The sequence below is a fragment of the Tursiops truncatus genome, chromosome 1 (genome assembly GCF_011762595.2).
Source record: "Tursiops truncatus isolate mTurTru1 chromosome 1, mTurTru1.mat.Y, whole genome shotgun sequence".
In the NCBI taxonomy this organism is placed as follows: domain Eukaryota; kingdom Metazoa; phylum Chordata; class Mammalia; order Artiodactyla; family Delphinidae; genus Tursiops; species Tursiops truncatus.
Genome location: NC_047034.1, coordinates 109,326,911 through 109,344,065, shown reverse-complemented (window position 1 = coordinate 109,344,065; position 17,155 = coordinate 109,326,911). Strand labels below are relative to the sequence as shown.

General features: G+C 39.5%; 1 protein-coding gene across 1 annotated transcript; it reads right to left on the bottom strand.

Moving 5' to 3' along the window:
- Positions 1 to 3,866: 3,866 nt before the first annotated feature.
- C1H1orf52 (chromosome 1 C1orf52 homolog) lies at positions 3,867 to 16,645 on the bottom strand. The gene is made up of 4 exons (XM_019920073.3): positions 16,076 to 16,645; positions 15,352 to 15,840; positions 14,512 to 14,710; positions 3,867 to 8,137 (listed from the first exon to the last, which is right to left on the bottom strand). Exons 2-4 carry the CDS (start codon positions 15,625 to 15,627, stop codon positions 8,064 to 8,066), a joined length of 549 nt encoding a protein of 182 aa, XP_019775632.1. The 5' UTR covers positions 15,628 to 15,840; positions 16,076 to 16,645; the 3' UTR covers positions 3,867 to 8,063.
- Positions 16,646 to 17,155: the final 510 nt, after the last annotated feature.

Below are 17,155 nucleotides of genomic sequence, written 5' to 3'. Positions count from 1 at the left end.
CAAACTGGATAACTTTACATATGACTCCATCTTGAGTTCTTACTCACAAAAGTAGTTCTATAGTCAAATACTACAACCAAATACTTAATTACAAAGATGTTCATCTTAGCGTTATTTATAGTGCTGAAAAATATGGACATGATATTGTTATAATAACAATAAATAAAGATAAATAAAATAAAAATTAGGTTTTTGAGGAATTCTTAATGGAATTGATGCTTAATGTTAAGTAAAATATGAAATATCTATATTGTGTAGAATATGTACACATATGCATAGGAAAAAACTCTAAGAAAATATTGTATATCAAAATGTTAACTGTGGATTTCACTACTAAAATGATTTCTCTTTTGTTTTTTCCAGAACTTCTACAATGAGCATGTATCATTTTCATAATCAGAAAAATTTTAAATGAACATTACTATTATATAGAATTTATAATATAATTTATAATAATGTATAATGTTATGAGAATGAATTAAAACAATGTGATAAATATAATGAATTGTTATTGTATTTTTGGTGTAAACATTGTTCCTGTCCTTGAAAAGACTAAATATATTTGTAGTAAAAAAAAGCTTAAAAGTTTTTGTTTTCTGTGCTTATGAAACATATGGACTTTTTCCCCCTTACTTTTGGCACTTATGTGAGGCAATTGAAAATCTATTCTCCAATTTAAACTCTTGTACAGGCAACACATTCTCAAAATTTAGTGCAATAAAGTTGTAATTTCTCTTAGAACATTAAAAATAAAATCTGTTCTCCATCATTGTTTATCACATTTTCACAAATCCTTGTTGGAAAAATGAGTTGAAATCATGGTAAATGCTAAGAAAATCTAATCCTCCTTCAACTAATTCTCCTGGGCTTAAAAAAGAAAAAAATTAATACTAGGCTGGGTGATCTAAAAAAAACCTTCAGGGCAAAAGATTAAATTAGGAACTTTAGTTTAGCTACCTAGCAAGACTGATATAGGATAGCCTTGCTACTGTTACAGTGGAAACAAAAGTGGAAAAAGAATAGAAAAACCTAAGCAGCTCATAATTAGCCAAAGCAACCAGATGAATTCAGCAACTTCTAAATAAGTTAAAAATACTCAGAGCCCTGGTCAAATTATCTAAAAAAAGCCACTTACTGTCTAAGGTTTGAAGTCAACATTTCTAAGTTGGCGCCAGAGGTACTACCTGGCAATCCTATTTCTTTAAAAAAGCATCAAAATCTTTTTTTTTTTTTTTATACAGTCGCAGCAGCAAGGCGGGCGGGAGCCTCTTTCATGTTGTAGCAGTGAATTCCAAGTGCTTCAGTTCAGAATTAAGTCACTTACCTCAAGGGTTCCGGACAGTCTGGAACCCCCAAAGTAAACCCTTCTCCTGGGTGGCAGCTTGGTGTACAGAAAAAAGACCTTAAAAACGCAAAAGCACCCTACAAATGTAAGGGCTTATTATCTTTGACAACTATGGAGCAGTCTAGAGAAATTAACCCTCTCATTTGTTAACCTCAATAACAGGCTTTAACAGATCTGTAGCCCAGGATGGCTCAGATAATTGCTCTAATTAGTTTGGTATGGAGGGAGGCGGGGCAGGGGGATTTGGAGCTCAAGTAATTAAGCCTAAATTAAAAGAAAAACAATGAAGAGTTTATGCCTTATGGATTTGACATATGGATTCCAGATGTTATGGAAGAAATTTTACTGCTATGCTACCTCTTTTAGGCCACTTTTTGTAGTTAAGGAGAGGACTGGAGGGGAAGGCCTGAAGGCAGAACATGGTAAAAAAGAGAAGGTTCCAATGACTGTGTGCGTGTACGTCTCCAGATTGAAAACTAGCAAAAACTAGCACCAGGGTCTTAAAAAATCCCCCTGGTGTGGGTGTTATTTCTGAGTTGGCTTGCTTATAGCTTTGCTGGCAGACAAGTCACTTCCTTAGTTGGAAGTGATTGTTTTGTTATTTCATTGCAGTTTTTCTCAGGAATTCTAAATGTAAACTCCACAGTCAGCTGGGGAAGTTTGCTAGAATTTTGGTCCCATTTAGAAATGGAGACAGGTAATTATGCCAGGAATAGAGCTGCACTTTTACTTCAATGATATGTGCCAAATCCTCTGTTTCTTCTCCTTTTTTTCAGAAAATGGTAAACACAGGGAAAGGAACAGGACGAGTTCCAGACCCTAGGTACCAAATATTACAGACATACAGGAAATGATTTTTCAAATCCAGCCTGTAAACCTCTCATTTCGTGGGCTTGCCTGTGAGCCTAGAAAAGAGAGGAACGATCACAGAGGAGACATTCCCATGTTCTGGGAAGGCTGTACCAGAGGACCTCTGGAGGCCTTCCCATGCCCTGGTGCTATGACTCTAAACTCAAGCCATAATTTGAAATGTTAGAGAAAACAATGAAATTTGAGGCACAATTTGTGGCTTAAAGCTATCTTGCTTTGCTAAAAAAAAGTAGGCTGAGGGCTTCCCTAGTGGCCCAGTGGTTGAGAGTCCGCCTGCCGATGCAGGGGACGCGGGTTCGTGCCCCAGTCCGGGAAGATCCCACATGCCGCGGAAAGGCTGGGCCCGTGAGCCATGGCCGCTGAGCCTGCGCGTCCGGAGCCTGTGCTCCGCAACGGGAGAGGCCACAGCAGTGAGAGGCCCGCGTACCGCAAAAAAAAAACAAAAACAAAACCACTCCAACTATGTGATAAATAAGCTACTAAATCACTGAAATTGCCATCGGTCTTCTTAAAACATTTATGCACTGACTTTCCTTTTACATTAATCTGATCCATCTGAAAGATGTTTCTGGTGTATTAAACAAATGCTGGGCCTCCAGTTAGTGAACTGGTTTTGTATTCATTAATTCTCCAAGTTTTTGTATTCTGAGTGCCTTCTAGGGCTAAGAAGAGTCCTTGAGTCAAATACACACCAATCTATTGACTCCAGGGCAGTGAGGAAGGAACCTGGAGCCAGTCGGCCTGCCTTTCCCAGCTCTCCCACCTTGAGCAAATCACTTAACCTTTCTGTACGTGTTTTCTCCCCTGAAAAGTAGGGCTCGCACCTACCTCATCAAATTAAATGAGTTAATACATGGAAAGCGCGAGAACAATGCCTGGCACATAGTAAGTACTCCATAAATGTTGGCTATTTGTTTAGTACTGAGCATAGGGAAAACCAACTTTCAGGTGCAGATACAGAGATAAATAGAACAAGGTGAATAAAGGCGGGAATACTTGAACTGCTTCTTGGAGGGAAAAAGGGAGGTTCACTAAGCAGATGGAGAAGGGCCAGGCCAAGCAGATGGTACAAGTGAAGGCACAGAATGATTAAACTCAATGGTGTATCTGGGGAACTGTAAATAATTCATTAGAGCTGGATTAAGAAGTGTGTCAGAATGAGGGGAGAGAAGCCTCAGGATTTACTGACCAAACCCACATGATGGGAAGGAAGTAAGGCAGAAGGCAGGTTTCTGGGTTGACTGTGATGCCATTAACCAGAAACAAATTATAGGAGGTGGTGTGGGTTTTGACTCGATGTGTTTGGTTTTGGACATACAGTATGTGAGGGGACTTTGAGACCCAAGCAGAAATGTACAATCGGATGCATAAATTTGGGGCTTTACAAGAGCATTTTGGTAAGCATACAGTGCAGGGAACCATCAGGGTTACTGATTGTGGTAGCCATGAACTTGGCTGACACTGTCAAGAACCGGTGTAGAGAAGAGAACAACGTAGGGTACAGTGGCATCTGAGGGCAGTTGGAAGAGAGGGGGCCAGAGAGAAGAAATAAAGAGAACCAGGAGAACACAGGACCCTGGAAGAAACCAAAGGGGAAAAGAGTTTCACATCAATTAGGATGTTTTTGACGGAAAATGACACAACACTTAAACTGGTTTAAATTCTCAAGATTTATTGGCCCATACAACTGAAAACACAAGCCTTGAGAGGATCACCCATAAGCCCGGGTGAGGAATTCTTACCATCAACACTTCGCAGTTATATTGAGTGCTACTATGTGCTGGCACTGTTCTAGTCAATGAACAAAACAGGCAAAATCCCTCCTCTTCGGACTGTACATACAAATGCTTCTTGTTATCTCTCTCTCTCTTTTTGCATTAAAATGCAAATGCGATACCTGAAATTAGGAAAACCGTGTAGAGGGAGATAGAGAGAACTTCAGAGTGCTATGCAAAGTTCAAAACATTTGCTGGGAGCATAACGCCTTTTTGTTGGAATGTCTGAACTTCTGCACTAAGTGATAATGGAGGTATGAAAGCAGTTCACTATGGATATGAAACGCTAAAATCCAAAATACCACCAATGATATGTTTTAAAGCCCAGTGTGGATTTAAATGTCACCGTTTTTAACTTATCAAAGTTGCTGGGTTCACTCAGATACCTATAAAAATAATTACATTTTCAAATATCCCCAGTGGGGCTTTGTTTCTAACTGAATTGTATGGCAATATGTTTTACATGTAGGTCATGTCCAAACCTGCATTGCTACATTCATATTTTAATTAAAAGTACATAGTTTGCAATAAAAGGAAACCTCACTCTCAGCCATTATATCCAACTAAGCACTATCCGTTTCTCAAATCAGTGTCTCTTCTCCAATGCCTTAGTTCACTCAGACACTTATCACTCTATTTAGACTACAGCAACCAGTCTTTCTGACTCGACTCGTAACTTACATATACATCCTCCTCATGGCCGCCAATGTGATTTTGCCAAAATGAAGATGAGTCCTTTGTTCTTATCATAATGTCTTGCACCCAAGAGATTCTCCATAAATTTTGCATGGAACGGGATGCAGATTCTAGCCTGAGCTCTGAAGCTAACTCTTGGTGTATCCGTGTATTGTTTCATCTTGCTGGGCCTATTTTCCATTCTCTAATTTGGAAATGATAAAACCTACCCCATTAGGTTTTTGGCAAATAAAATACTACTATATGATTGAACTCTGTGAATTCAAAAGCACAACACAGCATTAAGGGTTAAGATTAGAAGCAAGTCCAAGTAATATTAGTATCTTAATGGCTACAAAGCAGGGTAAATTTTCTCAGTAATGTTCTTTGATTCCAGTTTTCCATAAAACTCTATAAAATTATTTATACTTTGAATTTTAAAACATGGCCCACGAATGCTTAGTTCTTTTCTCAAATTTTGTCTTTGCGCAAAAGAAGTCCTTCATGCCTGATGCGACCTAACTTCCTTATCTTAAAGATGAGGAAACAATCAGAAATATCAAGTGACTTGATTCTCTAAAAAGGAAGCAACTTGGATAGAGGATTTTCCAAATCTTCATGGATTTTTAGAAGCTCCTTCTCCACTGGGTTTTCACTACCTGAACCAAACAGCGCCTTATCTACAGTACCCACATGGACACTTAGACATGTTCCCAGGACATCTCTGAAGGGGGTAAAAAAAATCCATTCTCTAATGTGGTGATAGATGTAGAGTGACATGAAAGTCCATTTTCCAACCAGGGATATTTCTGCAGAAGGTGAAGCAATCCATAAGCAAGTTCATTTCCCCTTCTGTTACTTGGCCATACTTTGAAAAGAAACCCGAGATACAAATGGCTGAGTCAGACTGCCCCAAAATATTTAGCCTCCTTCTTCCTAAATTCTCTCTCCCACTCCTAAAACTGGCTTGACCTGTACTCACATAGGTGCACATCTTCCAGCAGTTGCTTAATAATCTCACAAGTGTAGCAACTACCTTTCCTGTTTAAAATATCAGAATATTTACCCCCTCCAAGGAAAAGTGGTATTTTGTTTCTCCCCTTCCCAGTTCTGCTACCTTCTAGAAAAGAGGCTCAAAGCACCACTAGAGACCAATCTAGTGATCTTTTGTTCTCTGTCACAAACTGATTGATACAAGATAGGAGTTGAAACAATGAGTGGTAAAAAGAAGTTAAAAAGATTTTCAGACATTGGCTTGCTGGTGTTTTTTATCTTGTATGAGGTTCATTTTCATGCTAGTTTTTTAAATCTTGTAATATTTCAGTAACTTCCGAGATATCTGTTCCACCAATACATTCATCCAGACTATAGATTTTTCCAGATTTGGGAATCACAACCTCATATTTCCATTTTTGTCACACTGGACTCATGCTTTACCAGTTGATGCCACTCCCTAGTACATGATACCACTGCCCTCCCAATTATTCATGTACAAAGATTTCAACCTTAAAAAGTTTCTTGATTTATCAATTATTTCAACTTTGGGATTCAGATACTTGTAAACCTAGAGGATAAGCAGCTGTAGAACTGCATTTGTAAGTTGAAGATACAGTGGAAGCCATCATACTCATGTCCCTTCCTCAATCCACAAAACACTATGACTGGTACACTTTTAATGACTTTTACAAACTTAAATCTACTTGATTCATGTTCTCAATAAACTTTATAGTTTTTCAAATGTTGGTTTCCAGCATGGGGAAAACAATCAGACTGGGGATTTTAAAAAACTGAATAATGTCCTGTAATTAACTCTTGTCTCTTAAAGGCATGTAAGAATCGTGGAAAGACTGACGCAGTATATAACTGCTCTTTTTTATCTTTCAAAATGTTACAAATAACTTCACTGCATTTTGGACTGCAGAAGTCAAATCTAAGATTACAATCTTCCTAAATACCCCTTGTTGATTTTATTACTACATGCAAAGCATTAAAACAGGAGCTAGATAGAGAAAACACATAGGTGTAGGGTTGCCAGACAAAATATAAGATGCTCAGTTACATTTGAATTTCAGATAAATAAATTTTTACTATAAGTATTTCTCAAATATCACATATACTAAAACATCATTTGTTGTTTATCTAAAATTCAAATTTAACTGGGTATCCCGTAATTTCATTTGCTACATCTAGCAAATCTTTGTAGAAGATCCTTATCTTTGGCAAGCTTACTATTTAACAGGGAAATCAATGATCATAATATAAGGCATATATGATAAGTGCAGTAATATAATCAGGGGAGAAGATCTCTACTGATTACCACAGAGGAGTACCTGGAAGAGATGGCAACTACAGTTCCTAAAATATGACTTTTTTTTCAGTAATTTTTTTTTTTTTTTTGCGGTACGTGGGCCTCTCACTGTTGTGGCCTCTCCCCTTGAGGAGCACAGGCTCCGGATGCGCAGGCCCAGCGCCCATGGCTCATCGGCCCAGCCGCTCCGCGGCATGTGGGATCTTCCCGGACCGGAGCACAAACCTGTGTCCCCTGCATCGGCAGGCGGACCCTCAACTACTGAGCCACCAGGGAAGCCCTTCAGTAATGTTTTTAATGGTCTTCAGGCCGTATGGATCATTACAGAAATCAGGAGGGCAGAGGAATTTCCCCCTGAGCGAAGATGACTAAATTCTGATTGGCTGAGAGGTGGTTTAGTATGATATTTTTGGAGTTCAAGTGTCCTGAGTTAAATCTCAAATTCATTGCTCATTAGCTGTGTAACCGTGGATAAATTAATCTCTATTATAAAATGAGGCTATTAATACCTGCTTTATTAGGCTGAGGATCAGAGATAATATATGCACAAAGCACTTGGAACACAGGAGGCACTCCCTAAATGGTAATACCCACTATCAGAATGTCACATGGCAAAGAGGGTACTTGTCACAAATATTCAAATGTTAATGTTATGCAGTAATAGTAATACTGGTAATTTTATTTCCATGATCTATTTACACTGTACAAACACTGCTGAAAAGCACCCTACAAGTTCACAGTACAATATATTTACTTTAAAAATATACTCCTTTATAAAAGGTTCATAGAACATTGGCATGTCAACATGGGATGAAACTCAAAGCATGTCACCAATTCTGTGGTAGCAAGAATGCTTCCAAGTGTTGTCAATTTCACAATCACAAGTCACCGTTTGAGTTTTAAATACATATAAGTTTTAAATAAAAAATGAGTTCTACAGTGGAAGGTTCCTGCACCAAAACTCATTAGTTAATTAACATATACTTTCATGGAGATGTTGTTTCATAATAATTTACAATATCAATTTAACCTGCCAAAAAAATTCATTTCAACAAAGTTTCACAGTCCAAAAATTCTTGTCATTTGTTTTCTATTTTTTCTTCTTTGTTGGTTCTCCCGGTTCTATTTTGCGCTTTTTAGAAGTATGCTCTTCTTTTTCATCATCTTTAAATAGGAAAGGAAGAGTTTCAATCAGTAATATTAAAAAAATGTTAAGCATTAAAATTTCATTGACTCTATACCAAAATCATTATCCTCAACTAATGTTTCTTTCAAAGTTTTCCAATAAAAAAACAAAAATAACTTTCAGAAGTTATTGCAAGTAAATTATAAGGAATTGCAAGTAAAAATAAGGAATTTTTTCAACTGTAATGTTACACAAAATCTACAGTGATCTTTTAGTGCTATATTAAGGTAGCTTAAAATGAGAAAATCAAAATTTGTTCTGATAAAGCTATTCTCAAATATTCTACAGTATATACATGGTGGATATTTAAATATATAATCTACATGTTAAGAATGGAACACATACCGTTTTTTTTTTTTTTTACAAAAAAAGATGTCAATTTAACCATGACATTATGTGTCTATCAGCTAGTCTTTCTCCTCCAATCTGCTTTCCGTCCCCCACAAACACCTGCCTCCATCTCATCGCCCCACCCCCAGCCCCACACATGCATTTTGAAGTTAAAAAGGCTTTCACAAGTAGATGTTTCACTGACACTGTATTTTCAGTTTTGTCCTATGTAGGTGTTCTACATTCTCCCGCTCCTAGGATGGTCAGAATATTCCAATGGCAAGAGAAAAACAGACTTCTTCCCTGCCTTCATATTATGGAGAATATGGGGGGGAGGGTAGAAGAACCTCAAATTAAAACCATGTCCTTTACACTTTTCTAAAATATTATTAGTACCTGTATTCACAGAAAATTTCCAATTAATAAATAAAAAGATTGTAAAACCTGAAACAATGGGCCCTTTTATTCAATTAAAACAATCCAACTACATGTTTCAACAAAACACAGGGTAGCACAGAACAGCTGCTAATCCCCATCTCTCTGAACAAACGAATGGCATTATTTTAAGAACTCCATGTAGACGGAATGCATAACATGTAGAAGATGTTATGATTTATAAAATACAAATTTATTTTAAGCACATTACTGAATTCATTGTACTTTATTTTCTCAATCAATAGATACTCAAAGTTCAATAACTACCATGTGGTGGCCTATAAAATATTTTGATGTTGAAAGGGGACTTCATATTAAAAAATTGGGGAAGCCATTGATATCAGAACATAAACTTTTTTTTCTCATTTCAACGTCCCTTTTATTAACAGTCAAAAAAACAATGTCAATTTTATTGTTATTACTTAACACTTCACATTGCAAAAGGACTTTACAGTCATTTTTTACATGTTATTTCTCGATATTCTTCTGATAGAGACTGGGGAGCTCTGTCCTATTCTTTTTTTTTATTGGATTATAATTGACACACAATATTAAGTTTCAGGTGTATAAACGCAGTGATTCGGTATTTTTATATATTATGGAATAATCACCACAATAAGTCTAGTTACCATCTGTCACCATACAGAGTTATCAAAATCTTATTGACTATATTCTCTATGCTGTATATTACATCCCTGTGCCTTACTTATTGTATAGCTGGAAGTTTGTTCCTCTTAAACCCCTTCACCTACTTCACCTGTCCCCCCAACTCCTTCCTCTCTAGCAACCACCAGTTTGTTCTCTGTTATCAATGAGCCTATTTCTGTTTTGTTTTGTTTGTTCATCTGTTTTGTTTTTCAGATCACGAACTCATTATGGGAAAAATAAACTTAAAACCTTAAGCCTTCAATTCCCTTCTGCTAACTACCAGACTCAGAATATTTCCTTTGTTGATGTGGACAATAATTGGTATCAACAGCAGGTAATGCATCTTGAAACACAGCACAGTGATGTTATTCATATATTTAATAGAGCACTACAGATTTATGTACCCAGTATGATAAAATACAATTCAGATCAACAAATCATCCCAGGAATTTACAAAGCAAAGTTTTAATCATTAGTTTATCATGTATACAAAAAAATACTTGTTCTACAAACCAACTGATAAGGCATACAGTTTAAACAAGCCAAGGCCTTTGTTTTTTAATTGGTGCTTAATTATCATCATGCTTGACTTTTGAGACTATTTTCAGTAGTAATATAAAAATTGAAATTACTTTCTAACTCTACTAGAAAATGCAGTGTTAACATATATTAAAAAGACCATCCTGAGACACTTCTGCTTTTAATCTGTCACATATTACAAGTTCATTTACTGAATAACAATAAAAACACAAACTACTGAGGTTGGAAAAATATCTTCCTACCAGTCACTGAACAGAAGAGCTAATGCCATCTAGTGATATAACAAGGGATTGTCTTAAAAAAAAAAATCTTGAAATGTTCCATCAACTTTACTGAGCTTCTTACTCTGTGCCGTATACTACGGATGAACTTGTAAGGAAACAATTTTTATAGTATGGAATTCATGTCACTTGAGGTAAACAAGCTTAAATTATTAATAGAAACTAAGGTTCTAAATTCTTAAAAAAAAAGCATTAGCTACTTTAGTTAGACCTTCAAGATTAATTACATGTTAATTAAGCTACAATAAATATCTAAGCCTTAATCATCTACATTTTACAACCACGAAACAAGTGTTGATAAGTAGTAAGGATTTATGATGAGTTTTGAATTTTTCCCAGCTGCCTTACCTGGAACGAGTTAACTGGCAAAAAAGGCCAAAGGGCAGAAAATGAGAAGGAAAAATAAAAACAAAGTAATTTGATAATCTAAAAATGAGATTTATATTTAAGAGTGTGGAGCTTCTGTGACTTCCCTGGTGGCGCAGTGGTTAAGAATCCGCTTGCGGGGGCTTCCCTGGTGGCGCAGTGGTTGAGAGTCCACTTGCCAATGCAAGGGACACGGGTTCGTGCCCAGGTCCGGGAGGATCCCACATGCCGCGGAGCGGCTGGGGCCGTGAGCCATGGCCGCTGAGCCTGCGCGTCCAAAGCCTGTGCTCCGCAATGGGAGAGGCCGCAACAGTGAGAGGCCCGCGTATCGCAAAAAAAAAAAAAAAAAGAAAAGAAAAACAAGAAAAAAAAAGAATCCGCTTGCCAATGCAGGAGACACAGGTTCGAGCCCTGGTCCGGGAAGATCCCACATGCTGCGGAGCAACTAAGCCCGTGCGCCACAACTACTGAGCCTGCGCTCTAGAGCCCGCGAGCCACAACTACTGAAGCCTGTGCACCTAGAGCCTGTGCTCTGCAACCAGAGAAGCCACCGCAATGAGAAGCCCTCTCGCAGCAACTGGAGAAAGCCTGCGCACAGCAACAAAGACCCAGCACAGCCAAAAATAAACTAATTAATTTAAAAAAAAAAGCAGATTGCTCCATCTCCTATTGAAAACAAACAAACAAAAAAAGAATGTGGAGCTTCTAATACAAGATATTTTATGAATTAAAAAAAAAAGGGGGTTGGGCTTCCCTGGTGGTGCAGTGGTTGAGAGTCCGCCTGCCGATGCAGGCGGCACAGGTTCATGCCCCAGTCCAGGAAGATCCCACGTGCGGTGGAGCGGCTGGGCCCGTGAGCCATGGCTGCTGAGCCTGCGCGTCCGGGGCCTGTGCTCCGCAACGGGAGAGGCCACAACAGTGAGAGGCCCGCATACCGCAAAAAAAAAAAAAAAAAAAAAAAAGGGGTTAAAAAAAGAGGTTGGGAAATTGATCTGTGAACATAGTATGGGAGTTTGAAATGGCAAAAATCACTCCTAAGAAGAAAGGTATTCATTACAAAAAGAAGATAGTTACATTCAACAACCAACATTAAAGTCAAAATTGAAGATTTCAGTATTATCTTTTAATCTTATGATCCAGCTTTAAGCTGGCTGAGCACTGGGGTCCTTGTGTTTTTTGATATTGCCAACATCCACTTTCTAATGGAGGACCATCATATGATCAAAAGGTCAGAAATTACCTATGGGAATAGCAGCATTCTCTCACACATATTTCCTGCTACCTGAACTTAAAAGGCAAGCTGGAAAAAAAGATAATTCTTTCTACTTACTTGTCCTGGTATATAAACCTTGCCTTTTCCACATAGGAACAAAGATAGGAGAGCACCAGCCTATGACACCCTAGATTGAATATCAACTCTAGTGGCCTTATTGCCATTCTTCCCACAGGACAGCTACTCCTCAAGTACTCTCGCTTGCAAAACATCAAGAGACTAAACCCCAGTTTAATATGGCATCATTTCCATTTAAAGATCTGAGTTTGAATTCCTATTCTGCCTCTTCCTAGCTGTGTGAATTTGGGCAATTCTTGAATCTGAGATTGTCTTCTTGTCTACAAAACAGTAATAATGAATCATGTATCACTTCTGTACTAGGTTGCTAAGAGTAACAAATTAGAAAACTTGTGTGAAGGTACTATTTTAGAGCTCAGCATTTTCTAGTTTTGTGATCTTGGACAAGTCACATAAGCTCTCATTCTGACACTTCCCTATCTGGTTTCACAAGGTGTTGTAAGGATTAAATGTAATTTATGCAAAAGTGTTTTTTATTAATTATATAAAGATACTATAAAATATGAGGTATTTTTAATGTCCACTTCATTTGGCATGTCCAAAAAGATGCCATTTACTGAAGAGGTACCGTCACTACTGACTTCTAATTCACACTGGGAAGTCAGTGAAAGAAATGGGAAAGCCAGGTAGAATCAAAACTGGAGAGTAATATCCTTTATAGCAAAAAAAGGATACACTTCAGAATGTGTATTGCATTTAATCGTCACATCTCTTTAGTGTCCTGTAGTCAAAAATGTTTCCTCAATCTTTCTTTGACTTTCATGACCTTGATACTTTTGAAGATTCAGCTAGTTATTTTGTGGAATATCCCTCAATTTGTGCGTGTTTGTGTTCGGCAAGGATATCACCAACGTGATGCTGTGTTCAAGTGACACACAGTTTTGATTTGTCCTGTTATTTATGATCACTTTAATCGCTTGATTAAAATGGTGTCTGCCAGGCTTCTCCACAATGAAGTAACTCCAAAATGAAGGTACTATTTTTTTCCCATTTGGAATTAACAAGCATTAATTTTGTGAAGAGACACTTTAGATCTGAATAAATATCCTATTCCTTAAAAAAACACAAACAAAAAACCAAAAATTGGAGTAAGAACTCCTACCAGTTTGTTACCCTTTCTCTTGAAACAAACAAAATTCTCTGCAGTTGTAAAATGAGCTAAATAAGTAGCAGTTGTATTATGGGAAGATCAGAAATTTGTTTAACAAAAACAACACACTCTTTCATAAAAATGATAGTCAAAAATATTTAGTCCAATAATCCACTGAATACTCACAACATACTACAAACTGTATTATAAACATAAATAACACCTGGACCCTGCTGTTTAAGGAACTCATCTTCATAAAGCAGATAGACTTATGAACAAAAAATCACATAAAAGGAGGTAAGGGCCATCAATAGCATTAGCACATACAGGGTACAGAGGAGCAAATAATTAACTAGAGGAAGGTAATATTTGAGATTTAGATATTACCAACTCTCTTTTTCTTAGAGTTGGATTTTAAAGGATGAATGAGTTTACCAGCCAAAGAGGGAGGGAAAAACATTCCCGACTAAGGTGGAACATATATTAAAAGGCATGGAACCATAAAATAGCATGGTCTATTCAGTTTTGAATTTTAAGATCTTAAAGTTCTACAAGGGGGCCATCTGAAATGAGGGTGGAGAAAAAGGCAGGGCCTATCATAGAGGGCTCACTCTGCTGCTGGTGAAGGGTTTTAAGCAAGTGAGGCAAGGGGGTAAGTGGGTAAAAGTATGGAAGCAGAGATTACTGTGATTACTTACAATAATGGAATTGTAAGGTGGAATTATGATATTATGAACTAAGGCAAGACAACTAAGTCATTACCTTGTTACTATTGTTAATTACTATGTAGTAATACTCAGTTAAATCCATTTTGTGACACTAATTTTGGCTGTAAAGCACAATTGCTTTAATATAAAATGAAGCCATCAGCACTTCACAACTGCAGTCACAACAAAGAGTTCATGAAATAACTCATGCTGCTTTAATAATAAGGCATCATACATCAATATACTACTGGTTGAGACATCAAAGATTTCACTTTAAATCCTGAATATTTTATGACGTTTCTCAAAAACACATTAAAAGGGAGGGTAGGAGGGAGGGAGACGCAAGAGGGAAAAGATATGGGGATATATGTGTATGTATAGCTGATTCACTTTGTTATACAGCAGAAGCTAACACACCACTGTAAAACAATTATACTCCAATAAAGATGTTAAACACACACACACACAGCAAAAGACACCCAAAGACCATCACAATCAGTTTGCTAACTGACTAGATTTAAGTTTCACTCATTAAACATCTCGTTCTCTTAAAACTCATCACAGGGACCAAAAGGCATTACCACTGGAGTCTGACTTTCCTTACCTGATTCCACTGTCTCCTCCCCTTCTGGGAGAAGCCTAGCTTTCTTAGCATTCTGTGGGGCATCATCACCATTGTCCTCATATATGTTAGACCATTTTATTGCCATATCCAACTCTGGAGGGGGAGGTTTCTTCTCAGTAGAGTAGGTCTCCGGAGGTGGTACATAGTTTGACTTCCATATTTTGAATTCCTTCGGAGGCTGTTAAGCAAACACATTAAGAAACACTGTGACGAACCGAGGTTCCTATAATCGGTTATGGGCACATGCACCTCCCTGCAGTTCGTTTATTCTTCAGGCTGACTTTTTTTTTTCTTTTTTAAGGTTTAAAGACATATTTTTCCATCAAAATCACACTACTGTTAAGTGAAAAGCCAAAGGGTTCCCTATACGAATAAAGCTATTAACTTTTAGTTACCAAAGAAGAATCCAGTCTCAGAGATACTACGCCAAGGCTGACCCCTTCAGGAGGCTGCAGCAGACACTGTCTTGGAGGCAGCACCGCAGGCACTTCGGCATCAAAGGGAAGGGGTCTCGGGGAGAAGCTGCAGCAGGGGGGCGGGGGAGTCACCACCGTTAGTCCTAGCCGCGCGGGGTCAGGGCACCGAGCGCGGAGGTTTGGGTCTCCTCACAAGGGGGCGGGGCTGCGGATCCGGTCTGACACCCACCAGGCTGGGGGAGGGGGCCCGGGCTCCCCAGGGTTGGAGGTGGGAGAGGGTGGTGCGGCATCCCGTAGGGGGTGACTGCGTGTGTGGGGCGGACAGCTGGTCCCCAGGAGGGGGCTCAGGAGGAAGGGGGCGGAGGCCGGGACCTAGATCGGGAAACGGGGTCGGGGACCTCACCTCCTCTGGCGCCTTGACGACGTGCCTCTCCCAGTCGATCTGTTTGTTGAGCGGATTGTAGAGAAAGGCCGGGCGAGTCACGCTCCGGAACAGCTCGTCGGGTCCAGGCAGCCGCTTCTCCGCCTTGTTCCCACAGCCGCCCGCCGACTTCGCCGGATCCGAGGCCTTACGACTTGTCTCCTCCGGCTCGCTGTTATCCTCCTCGTCCGAGGAGCCTGAGCTGCTGCTCCCGTAAGCCGCAAAATAGCTCAGAGGATCCTTCTCCTCCGCTGCCATGACGGCTGCGCGCGTCGATCGATGGCTCCGCCGGAAACCGGAAGCCGTGCCAGGGCCCGCCCCGCAGTTGGCCCCGCCCCAAGTCTCGCTGATGGGCCCGGAGTCTGCACCCCCTGGCGGCTGCGCCGTGATACTGCGGCCGGGCTGAAGGACTGGAGGCGGGGCCGCGCACGTCCTCAATCAGAGGTTTCTAATGCTCTTTTCTGAGGACCCCTGAGAAGAGACAGATCCTCAGGCAGTGGTCCAACCAAACTTTCAGATTCAGTAAGAATTTATTAAAGGCACAGAAAAGCTAAAAATTTTGTCTTTTCACCGCCACCTTAAAGCCCTTGCCCAGAGAGACCAGGATTTCTTTCGGATCCTGCTGCATCTCTTCCTCGAAATAAAATTACTCGCAATGTGCTTCCCTCAGTCGTCATGGAAGACCTCTATGGGTAAGTGGACTTACCAAGTCCCAGAGTGAATCCTCTCCTGCTTGACCTCATTCCAGCGCACTCTGAACAGCCTCCTTTGATGGAACTTCTCTTGTATTGCATCACACCACTCTGGGGGTCCTCCAAACTCTCTGGATTGTCAGCCTCCTTCCATGCCTGCTTTGCTCTGTACGGCCCTTAAACGCCGGTGTTTCCCAACATATTATACCAGCTTTCAGCAACACTTACTAACAATCTGTAGAGGGAGTTTACAAAGTTCCAAGTCAGACCATCCCTTTCCAGGGCATTAACTACCTTAATGCTTGTGACTCCCAAATCCGGGTCTCCAACTCCAACCTCTCAAGTTCTGGATCAAACCTCCATTTGGCTCTTAAACTTTATGTATGGACATCGTGCTGGGGTCTCAAACACCCACTTAAAGATCAGTAACTTGCCTTTACATATAACTTGCTTCTGCATTTGTGTTCCCTCTCTTAGTACAATAAACGATATAACCATGTGCCTAGCCACCAAGGGAACTAGAAATCTTTGACTCCTCCTCACGAACTCAGAGGGAATTATACCCAAGTGAAAGCAGTGAAGTTGGTATCAGTGTAAACGTTCACAGGATGCCTGTTCATTTACACGATACACTCACCTCCAGGAGGCAGAGAAGAGGTCTTATTCACTCTTTCCCAGTCCCATAGCACAATGTCTGTGAGCTCCTTCCGGGGAGGAGTTGGAGTATGCTTTGTTCATTTTTATATTCCTAGTACCTAGCTCAGTGCCTGTCATTGAGTAGATGATCAATAAGTATTGTGGATTATAATTTATGAGGGTGTAGATCTGTTTCTCAAAAATTTCCACCTAAGTACCTACATTGACAAAGGAAAATGATGGTCCCGAAGTGCAAAGTTTGGGAGCCTCCAAAACCATCCTCAGGCTTGGTAATTTGCTTGAAGCACTCACAGAACTCTCTGAAAGCTGTTTTACTCGTGATTATGGTTTATTGTAGCTAAAGGATACTGATTAAAATCAGCCAAGGGAAGAGATGCAGGGTGCAGAGTGCTGGAGCCTTCCACATGCAGGGCTTCTGGCTGTCTTCTCCCAGTGGA